General features: G+C 60.3%; 2 protein-coding genes across 2 annotated transcripts; both read right to left on the bottom strand.

Annotated features, from left to right (window-relative positions):
* Positions 1-967: 967 nt before the first annotated feature.
* On the bottom strand, positions 968-7253 carry CDC34 (cell division cycle 34, ubiqiutin conjugating enzyme). Its single transcript, XM_032993274.2, has 5 exons — positions 6927-7253; positions 3734-3820; positions 2964-3061; positions 2468-2602; positions 968-1905 (listed from the first exon to the last, which is right to left on the bottom strand). Exons 1-5 carry the CDS (start codon positions 7101-7103, stop codon positions 1695-1697), a joined length of 708 nt encoding a protein of 235 aa, XP_032849165.2. The 5' UTR covers positions 7104-7253; the 3' UTR covers positions 968-1694.
* Positions 7254-7994: 741 nt separating this feature from the next.
* TPGS1 (tubulin polyglutamylase complex subunit 1) lies at positions 7995-10012 on the bottom strand. The gene is made up of 2 exons (XM_042794391.1): positions 9711-10012; positions 7995-9541 (listed from the first exon to the last, which is right to left on the bottom strand). Exons 1-2 carry the CDS (start codon positions 10007-10009, stop codon positions 9010-9012), a joined length of 831 nt encoding a protein of 276 aa, XP_042650325.1. The 5' UTR covers positions 10010-10012; the 3' UTR covers positions 7995-9009.
* Between the last annotated feature and the right edge of the window lie 447 nt (positions 10013-10459).

Raw genomic sequence — 10459 nt, 5'->3', positions numbered from 1 at the left:
ACAGCCTCCCAGGAAAAGGGGCATGGGGGTAGGCTGGCTCTGAACCAGCAGCCAGGGCTGCTGCAGCTCCATACCAGCTGGGTGACCTTGGAAGCCATTTGCCAGGCCTGAATAAAGTGACAATAATTCTATTCACCTTTTAGCCTCATTTCCTTGAGGCAACAAAGCACATGCTTTCGTCACGTGCGGTCACAGGTGTCACTCAAACCTGGATCCCATTCGCACAACTCCAGGCAGGGGGAAGTTTTGCTAATTACCCCTCTGACAAGCTTTGCCTGGCAGGGTAGCACCAGGGCCACAGAGAGCCCCAGGCAGGTGGTTTGCCATGGGCATGTCCCTGCTGTGTCCCCAAGGAGCCAGCGGCAGAGCTGACCCCCCCAGCCCAGCTGGATGAGGTGCTGGCGATGCCCCTCGGCTGCGGGGCAGCTGGGTGCTCACCACAGCCTCAGGTGCTCACACGTCCCAGCTGGCCCCGGCCTATGGGTTCAGGGCGCACCCAGCTGCACCCAGATCAGAGCAGCCACAAGAGCCCCAGGCACCCGTCGGGCACTGCTCTGCCCTGCCTGGGCAGGTCTGCTGCCTGTGGAGGTAGGTGCTTGTGTTGCACGGCTGGCCTCAGAGGAGCAAGAGGGGAAAACACCTTCCCTGTGCAGTGCAGGAGGGCTTTGAGGGCCTGGCAGAGCTGGCCCTTTTGCCCAGGCAGGGACTGAATGTCAGCCTGGGAAGGGCAGAGATGCTCTCAAGGCCAAAGGCAACCCTGCTCAGACACTACTGCCCACATTGCGAGTTTGAGAGGGCAGAGTTGCTGTGAGACCCAAGGCCCCACCAGCAGCCTTGGAAGGGGGGCTAGCCCACCCACCCCTCCCAGCCAGGGCTGCAGTGCAGGAGCCAGCCCACGGCTGGCACAGAAACCCCCACAGCCTGAGCACAGATCGGAGCAGAACCTCACCCATGCACCACACAGCCATTCCCTTGAAGTACTTTATTAAATAGTTTCCAAAAAAAAAAACAGAAGCAGAAAGACTCAGAGCTACCCCATCACTCCCAGCTAGTTAAAAACTACAAACAGCCCACCCTCGTGCCCTGCAGTGCCCGGCAGCTGCTGCACACGTCCTGCCCCGTGTCCCAGCACCACGGGGGAGGCAGCAGGAGGATCCCACCGGAGATGGCCCCGAGCCAGGCAGGATGGCCACACCGGGGGCTGAGGTGCTCACCCTGCAGCCCTTCCTGCTCCAACACCACAAAGGCTGCAGAAAGCCACACAACGCTCACACGCTTCCCACCCAAAGCGACCACTCACGGGCTCCACAGCCTCCCCAAGCCGCTCCTCCCATGTGGGGCTGAAGGAGTTCAACGTGCCCAAACAACGGGCAGCCATCACCCAGCTTTTCCGTCACTCCTCATCCAGCCAGAGCCACCAGCTCCCTGGTTTCTGTGGATTCATGAGCACCCCAACGCGACTTGCCCCTTCCCCACCCGCCCCCCGACCCAGGAAGTTTATAAAATAGAGTTTGTTCTTGTTTTTTGCTTTTTCTACAAAGACAGTGGTGGGATTTCCTTTGTAACAGCAGAACAGTCTCCCCGCGAGGTAGAGAGTTAATTTCAGGGCTGACAGATCCTAAATTCAAACCAGTTTGTCCTAGTTGAGGTAAAATTCAGTAGTTTATAGTGAGTTTTGCAATGCCAGAGAGCCATCAAGATTCCTCATTGCCAGAGTCATCCTCATCACCATAACAGCTGTCTGCTTCCTCCTCCATCTCATCATCCTCATAATAGTCATCATAGAAGAGGTCTGATCCCTCATCTGGGGCTGGAGTCTTGGTCTTCACACAATACTCTGCCAGTGTGGTGGGGACCTTCACACCATCCCGCTCAGCATCCACCTTTGTGCCCAAGACTTGCTTCCTGGAGGCAAGAAAGAGCTCTGTGAGGATGGAGCTTTGCACAGCACACCCACGTCACCGTATGCCGCTCACCCCACGGGCATACTTGGTGACACAGCCCTTTCTCTCTCGCGTCCCAGCTCACAGGTCAGTCACCCACACAAGCCTGGTGAGGGGACAGGGGAGGGAGAGCACCGCGGAGCAAACGTGGCTGCACTGCAATGCGCCCCTGCTCCGAGGGCCCTTGGAGGGCTGGCCAGTCCGCAGCTCAGGAGCTCCGTGTGCCTGTCCCGTGAGACAGCCCTGACAGCAAGGCTGTGATGGCACTGTGTCCACTACAAACCCAGATCCTGGGCTCTGGAGCCAAACCGGGCCAGGGCTTAGTCTGAGAGCAACACTGGGCACATAACCCAAGCCAAGCTTCTCCCAAAAGCCACACTCAGAGCCAGAATCCTTCCCTCCCACCAGCCTGCAGATGGGACTCATCAGGGCAGGACTGGCCCTCAAGGTCCTCCGTGTCCTACAAGATCACAGCTTCACAAGTCTCGACAGTGCCACAGCACTGGGCTCAGCTCAGCACGCACCTGATGATGTCTGTGTATTCCCGGTCCTTCCCTTTGCTTTCCTTCCACTTGCGGTACATCACGGAGGCGTCCACATTAGCTGGAGAAAATGTGTTGGGTTCATTCAGCAGCGAGATCACACTCAGGAGAATGGTCCTGGCAATCAGTAAACAGAGGTAAGTAAGAGCTGAGGCAGCTCAGCAAGTGCCCATGTCCCAGCAATGCCAGCAGCCTCAGTGTCACAGCACTGCTGCATCCTGCAGCCAGGAGAGCCTGGTGCTGGTACCTCAGCAAAGTCGAGCAGGCAAGGCAGGAGCCAGCACTGCACGGGCTGTAGGGCTCACGCGTGTTCCCATGCAAGCTCTAGCTGTTCTTCAGCAAAGCACATAGCCCAAGTGCCAGACACCGCCTTTCAACAGCCTCTAGGCATCTCCCGCAGACCCTGGGAGCAGGAGGCAGACCCACCTCCCCACCGACAAGCCTCCTGCCCACAGCTCCCTCCCCACGCAGCCCTTACCGCACGTTCTGGGTGGGGTTCCACCGCTCCGATGGCAGCTCCCCGCTCTGCGGGTCGTCCACCGGTGGGTGGAGGATGGAGATGCAGACATCGCCGGTCTGAAAGCACAAGCGAAACAGGATCCTTAGGAGCTGCTGCCCCAAGCACCCTCCAGCAGCAGCTTGGTCCTCTGCTCCAGCAGCCTGCTTACTCTTTCACTTTGGCCTAAACCAGGTGAGGCAATCCCAGCCCGTTCTTCCAGCCCCTGGGAAGGGACAGCAGTAGTGGTGGTCCCCGCTATGCTGCCTGCAGCCTCAGGCTGTGGATAAGCCCCTCGTAATTACCAGCACAACACAGACAAGGCTGCCTAACCATCAGATGTCTGATGCCCGAACATGCTGTGTCCCCTCCTGGTGCCCACCCAACACAGCCCAACCCCACACACCCCCAGGCAGGAATCCACTGCAAGCACGCAGCCCTGGGGCCACACGCATCGATTGCTCTGCATCCACCCTTGGCATAAGCATGGTGTCTCTGCTAGCCAAGCGTGGGAGCCTTCAAGCCTGGAAAGCCTGGCTGACCTGGAACCAGCTCCAGGACACAAGACCAGCTGTCATAAGCTCATTAGCTGCACTTCCAGTGCCAGGTACCAAATGCCAAAGGCACCGGGTTTCCAGTGCCATGCTCCAATGCCAGACAAAGGCTGGCATTTTCATCCACTACCATCCCAAGAGATGGATGCCTGCCCCCTCACCTGTCCAAGACACCCCACGCTGTCCCAGGCAACCTACCTCGTAGATATTGGGGTGCCACATTTTGGTTAAGAACCTAAAGGCAGGAGGAGAATAGGGGTAGTCGATGGGAAACCGGAGACGAGCCTGCAAGCAAACAATAAGGAGAAGTGAGAATCAGCTTGTGAGAAGGAAGGGAAGGAAACCACAGATCTCCTGACACCGCCAGGAAAAAGGAACCTCTGCCAAGTCCAGCTGTGCTCCTGCTGAGACAGAGCCCCCACGCCTGCTGGCTCCACAGGCAGGACACAGGTAGCGTGGATGGGCTGGCAAGTTGCATCAGCTCCTTCACCACCATCCTGCACCATAACCTCTCCCTCACCAGTGCCCACCCGTGCTAAACCAGTGCTCTCCAACACAGAGGGAGGCAGCAGGCACCCGGCAGAGCACAGCGGCAGCTCATGGTGCCGGTCTGGCGCACGCCTCACACGCTCACAGCCCGCTCCCACGCCAGCACCCACGGCACAGGGTGACGACACAGAGGGCAGGCTGCTTCTGGATGGCAACCAGCGGCAGGGCGAGGGCCTTGTGGCTCTAAGACGGCAACAAGGCTGGGGGCCCAGCTCGAGCCACACGCCTGAACAAATCCAGCAGCACTCGCAGCCAGACTGTGAGCCTGGAGTCATCCCTAGTCCTGCTGTCAGGGACACACAATGACCACGCCACCAGAGAAAAGGCTATTTACTCCTCAGAGCTCACAGGGAAGGAAGCATCAGGTGCTCAGTGCTCTGATTAACACATTGAATCTCTAAAAATAGCCTGTCACCACTGAAAAAAGAGACCAAGTCACAACTGGCTGCAGTGTGTAGCACAGGTGCTAAAAATAAAAGCACATGAAGATCATGCTGCAGTCCACAACTCCAGCACGAGCAAAGACAACTGGCCTGCCACTAGCTTCTCCTGTGGGCGATGGCCACAAAATCCGAGGTACTAAGGCAGGCCAAAAAGACAGGCCCGTTGCTGGCCTCCAAGTGAGAAGGCTGAGGTGGCGTAGAGATGTACAGCAACATCCCTGTCCTCCCCAGAGAGCTGCTGCCCCAGCCCACCAGCGCCAGGCGTCCCACGAGGACAGAGGCAGCTTCTCCCCACGTCGCTACTCAACCTGCAGTGACTGTTTCAGCTTTTGGGTGTTTCCAAGCTCTGGAAGCAAACTTCCAGATCAAGATTCAGCTGCTGCTCCTGAAAAAGCCAACAGCCAGAAACAAACAAAAAGATGGTAAAGTTTTAAAACACACAACAACTTCCTGAACATTTCTTGCTCCCTCAGTTGGTGTACACGAGAATTTAGATGTTGGATCCGTGAAGCAACAGTGTGAATTACTCTGGCTCTGCCTGGCAGTGACCTGGGATCACTGTTCACCCATGGAACAAGCCTGGCGCAGGCCCCATTCAGGAGGGTAACTGCAAACGAGGCTTCAGATGCTTCTGGAATTACAGTCTCAACAATAGGCAATGCTGCCAAACTCTGTCGTCAGCTAACAGCCGTTAAAAGATTAGCGTAGAAGGCAGAGACATCTGTCCTCCTCCCCACTGCTCCGCCAACCCCAACTCCATCCCACGTTCCAAGGCCTCTGCTCTCTGCCTGCCTCCTGCCCCACCACAAGTTGATCTTCTGGCGAGTCCCAGGAGCCCCCGACCACGGCACATCTGTCCCTACACCTGTTACCACCTTGTCTCCCAGGCTGGCCCTTTGTCTGACCGCCCCATGCTTTGCAGCACAGGACAAGGCAGGGAAGAAGGAAAAGCAAGGTGGCGGCTGGGGCTGGATGCGTTTTGTGCGTGTGTGTGGAGCTTCAGGCAGAGCAGGGCAGCACGCAGCCCTGCACTGGGCTCTGGCCAAACAGCTGAACTTCACAGAATAATCCCCTTTGTTGTGCCAGAGGGGATCAGAACAAAACCAGTCAGAAGCAAAGTGATCCCGAAGGCGGCTTGGAAAGCAACCCTGCTTTGCCATACACAAACAGGCCGATGCTACCACAAGCTGAAAGAAGACTCAGCTCCTTCACTTTCCTCTTATGCAGAAAGCCTCATCTATTGCCACCCAACAGTGATGAGTCTGGAAGCTCTCGGGCACAAAACATGTGCATGAGCTGCTGAAAGAGTGAGAGTTCAAAGGGCCTAGTGCCAAAAGAGGCTACGAAAAAAGACTCCATTTCAGTGAAGACATAAAACCTCTGAAGCATCAGACTTGCCTGCCACTGCTCCACGGAAAAAACAAACCACCCAGCTTCTCAGGCACAGCTGACCCTTGGGCTGACTCACCCTGGGTGCATCCCCACCCTGCCACAACAGGATGAAGACAGAATTGCTCAGAGTGGAGGAGGGAGGATGAGAAAGAGGAAGAAAACAGCTACACAGGTTGCACAACACCTGGGACGAGCAGATACACATCCTCCCGATAGGGACTGCGCAGCCCAGCCGCGCACGCCTTCTCTCCCCCTCAAACAAACAAAACCACAACACCCGCTCCCCACCCAGATTGAGCTGCTGCTCGCTTGGCCCGAGCTGTCTGTGCCTGCACAGGAGTCCTTTGTCTCTTCCCTCCGGTTTGGTGGCGATGTCCCAGATCCCCGCCAGGAAACGCAACACCAGTGACCTAGAACTCACTCTCCCGCACCTATAGACCAGGGGATGGAGGGGCCAGGAAGGAAGAAAAGCCCTCAGAGGCAGAACCCCTTGGGGGCGGGAAAAATCCCCTTTCCAACGAAGGGAATCCTTGCCTAGCTTGGCAGCAGCCACCTGCACACAGGCTCCCTTCTTCGCCCTGGCTCCTACTTGCAGGCACCCCAGGAGCACCTGAAGCCCCAGTGACCTCAGGGTGTCCAGCAGCAGACCCAGGTTTCCCTGGCCCTCATCACTCCCTCAAGCCCAGGAGAGCACCCCTGTCATGCTCCCCTCCGTACCCACCTCAACCCAACACACATCCAAGACTCCTTTCCTCTCACCCCACAGCTCCCTCCCAGTGTCTCCCTCTTCTCCTGCAGTCTCTGCCCCTTACAACATCCCTCCCCAAGGCATCCTCCCCCCTAGAGAGTCCCCCAACACCGCCTGCTCTGCCTTTGCCCCCCCCGAGCCCCATCTCCCACCACACACCTCCGCCTCCTAGGGCCCCCCATGCCACCAGAGCTTCGCCCCTCAAGACCTCGGTCCATCCCCACACCGCACGCCCCCCGCGCTGCCCCCGGCCCCTTACCTTGAAGTACCCGCCCTCATAGTAGGTGTTCGGGGGGCCGAAGATGGCCACCTCCCAGTTGTAGAGATCCCCCTCGTCCACTAGGTTGACCCGGAACCCCTCCACGGGCTCCTCCTGCAGCCCTTTGAGCTCCAGCAGCAGCGCCTTCTGCGAGCTGGGCACGAGCGGCCGCGCCATGCCGAGGAGCCGGGGTAGGCCGCGAGCGAAGCCGGGGACTGGCGTAAGCGCAGCGGCCGGGGCGGGGCGGGGGGGCGGCGGGGACGGGTCCTGCTGCTCCGCGTCCGCTCCGAGCGCAGCCGCGCGGGGCACGGCGGGAGCTGTAGTCCGCCCGCGCGAGGCGGGGCCGGCGTAGGCTCCGCCTACGGGGGGGCGCTCGCCTATCAGAGAGCGCTAGCGGCCCGAGGGGCGGGGCAGAGAGGGCTCCTCCCCTCGGGCGGTGTCCGCCTATCACAACTCCCGGCGGGCCGGCGCGGGGCTCCCTCCCGGCAGCCGGGCCGTGATGGCGGCGGTGGCGCTCCCGGTCCCGGTCCCGGTCCCGGAGCGTCTGCCGGCGCTTCGGGCAGCTCTCCCGCACGCAGACCCACCCGCCGCAGGCCCCAGCCTGGGTCCGCGCTCGGCGTGAGTCAAGCGGCTTACGCCTCTCCGGATGATTACACCCATCAGCCGGGAGGAAGCACTTAGCGCAATTACCGCGCCTGGCTAATGCTAAATGGCATTTTACGAGGCAGCATCTGGCATCCAAGCAGAGGCTGCTCCTAGCGCGGCCCCCGCAGAGAGGATATCTTCCAGCACCACCAGTTCCCACCTCCCCTCCGGTCACATCCCAGCACCTGCAGCCTCACCCAGACCAGTGCCAGGGAGAGGCTCTCCCACCTGCAGGGATCCAAACATCCGCTCAGCAAAACAAGCATCCCTCCAGCTTCTCTTTTGCCAGTAACTACAAGTACTCTGCACTCCCGTACCTACAGTCAGGCAGGCTGCTGACATCAACCCCTGAAGACATGATCTGCTGCTGCAGTTCATCCTCCCACTAATACTGCCAGGTGGTAAAGAAATCGGCTGCTAACAAAATAATAAAAAGCTTTAATGTCTTACAGTAAACCAATAATTGCACAGTATAAATAATTAACACAGACAAGTTCAAATAAATAACACAAGGTTCAACACGCATCTCTGTTCAAAGGCAAACTATGACCTCGGGGAAGGGGGTTTGTCTTGTCCCAAATCATTGTTGAATCCGTAACACTCCACAGCTTCATTTAAGAAGTCACTGCTCAGGTATGAGCTTTGACCTTCAGAGTTGGGATCACAGCAGCCAGAGGCGGTTGGGCAAACACCAAGCGAGCAGACAGCCAGGACAGCTCATCGCCTCGCAGCTCGGCTGTCGGCAGAGGCAGAACTCCCCCTTGGCGCCCAGCCCTTCCCGGTGATGTTTGCTTCCCAGCCAGCTGTTTCTTACCTGCTGTGCATTTAAAACATTTTGTTTAATACCGCCTTCTCTCACACTTTGGCTCAGCCCCTTATTTACCTGCAAATCCTCACAGTAGTCTGTGAGGTAGATAAGTGTCGCTCCCCACTTCACAGGTAAATGTGAAACAAACCCAAAAGCAGAAACAAAGTTCCCCGCTGAAGCTGCAAAAACAGGACATTGCCAGGACTGGCATGAAACTGCAGGGTATCTGGAGGTCCAGCCCCACATCTACTTCATTCTGGCTCATTTTTAATGACTAACGCTGCCCTATGGTTTACAGACCTCCTTGCAAGTCTCCGGTTAACACCTAAAAAAAGTTACTAATGCCAGCTGAATCAGAGGAGCTGCAGCTGGGAGAGGCACAGCAGACAGGGACACATCCGGCACTGGAGATGGCTGGGCACCTGTCGTGCTCGGAACAAGAAAAGGAGCATGGAAATTGAGACTCTCTCATCGGGCAGACCCAGGCTCTGCAGCCAGCGCCTGACCAGCCTCCCGTGTTCGCTGTCCAGCTCAGCGCCGGGGCCCGGAGCCTCCTTCACCTGAACAGCTCTGTGCAGAGCACTTGTGGAGGTCGAAGCGGATGCAGCCAGCGCTGCTCCCACCCGAGTGTTACTCAACGGGCTTCACTTTTGCAATGAACAAGGCGGTGGCTTTCTTCAGGAACTCCTCCCTGCTCATGGAGGCGCTCAGCTTCCTCTCCTGCAGTGCCCGGTCCATGGCCAGGGCCAGCCCGTCCGGTCCCAGCTTGGAGCCCGCCTCCAGGTAGCGGCCAGGGAGCGAGAAGTGGCCGGCACCCAGCGCATCCTCCAGCGCCCGCAGCACGGCCTGGCAGACCCTGCCATCGGCAGTGCCGGAGCCACCGTCCAGGATGCCGAAGAGTGCGTCCGCCTTGGCTGCAAACTCCAGCAGCACGAAGCAGGTGAGGACGCCATAGCGGAAGATGTCGAAGGGCACGGCCTCGTGGTCGCGGCAGCGGACGCGCCCCAGCAGCGCTGCCGCCGCCTCTGCCGGCGCTCCCCCGTGCTGGCAGATGCGCTGCAGCAGCTCGCTGTACAGCCGCCCGTCCACGCCCGCCTTCCGCCGCCGGCCGCCGGCGCCCAGCACCTCGTAGGCCGCGCCGGCGTTGCTGTCGAAGGCCGTCCTGTCGCGACACGGCACAGACACACAGCTTCAGCCGCGTCCGCCCCGAACTACAGCTCCCGGCGTGCCCCGCGCGCCCGCCCGCCGCCGCGGGGCGGCCGCGGGGCACGCCGGGAGCTGTAGTCCGCCGCCCGCCCGCCCCCCCCCGCCGCCGCCGCCGCCGCCCGCACCTGTGGGAGTGGTGAGCCAGGCGCACGTACCACAGCGCCCGGGCCAGGCGCTGCGGAGGCCCCGGGAGCTCCGCGGAGGCCTCGCCCGCCGCACCGGGGCCACCCAGCACCAGCCGCTCGAAGTAGTCGGCCAAGAAGGAGATGGGTTCCTCGGGCCGCGCCTCCAGCACCTTCAGCAGCGCCTCCCGCACCATGGCGGTGACGCCGGCCCGCAGCAGGAACTCCGCCTCACTCCCCAGCCCACTGTCTGCCGCCGGAGCCGGGGCGGCGGCCGCCCGCCGCTTCTCGTACGCCGCCATCTTGGCTGCGGGCGGCGAGGGCCGGTTCCGCCGGGGCGGGAAGTTCCCGTGCCGCCATCTTGCACACGGGCAGCCAATCGATAGGCTCGAAGGCAGGCGAGCGCGCCGCCATTGGGCGAGGGCCGCCGGCCGCCATCTTGTGTGTGGGCAAAAGAGCCGCCCCAGCCGCCATGGCTGCTCCGGGCAGGTGCCCCGCCCTTAGCAACCGGACGCTGCCCGGTGACCTCCCCCCCCCCGCCCCGGTGACCCGCCCCGCAGCGCCGAACACTCGCTCGGGCTCCCAGCAGAATCACCCCTTTATTGGAGCGGTCCGCCCGCCGGGGCCCCGCTCTCTTCCGCCCGTGCCTGGGGGCTGCGCGCCCCCCCCGGGCTCCTTCTGACCCCTCTTGTCGAGACAGACGACCAGCCGCCGCGCTCCCACCCCTGAGGGCCGGCCCCACGGGGTGCGGC

Source organism: Tyto alba, unplaced genomic scaffold (genome assembly GCF_018691265.1).
Source record: "Tyto alba isolate M040663 unplaced genomic scaffold, T.alba_DEE_v4.0 Super-Scaffold_20000042, whole genome shotgun sequence".
In the NCBI taxonomy this organism is placed as follows: Eukaryota; Metazoa; Chordata; class Aves; order Strigiformes; family Tytonidae; genus Tyto; species Tyto alba.
This window is presented reverse-complemented; position numbering and strand designations above follow the sequence as displayed.

Bases quoted from the DNA above. Each gene is read 5' to 3' on its own strand.
- TPGS1 (XM_042794391.1), bottom strand. From the start codon at position 10,009: ATGGCGGCGTACGAGAAGCGGCGGGCGGCCGCCGCCCCGGCTCCGGCG. The intron at 9,542-9,710 runs GTGCGGGCGGCG...GTGTCGCGACAG, and splicing joins CTGGCTCACCACTCCCACAG to GACGGCCTTCGACAGCAACG.
- CDC34 (XM_032993274.2), bottom strand. From the start codon at position 7,103: ATGGCGCGGCCGCTCGTGCCCAGCTCGCAGAAGGCGCTGCTGCTGGAG. The intron at 3,062-3,733 runs GTAGGTTGCCTG...TTGTGCTTTCAG, and splicing joins GGCACCCCAATATCTACGAG to ACCGGCGATGTCTGCATCTC. The intron at 2,603-2,963 runs GTAAGGGCTGCG...ACTGATTGCCAG, and splicing joins AACCCCACCCAGAACGTGCG to GACCATTCTCCTGAGTGTGA.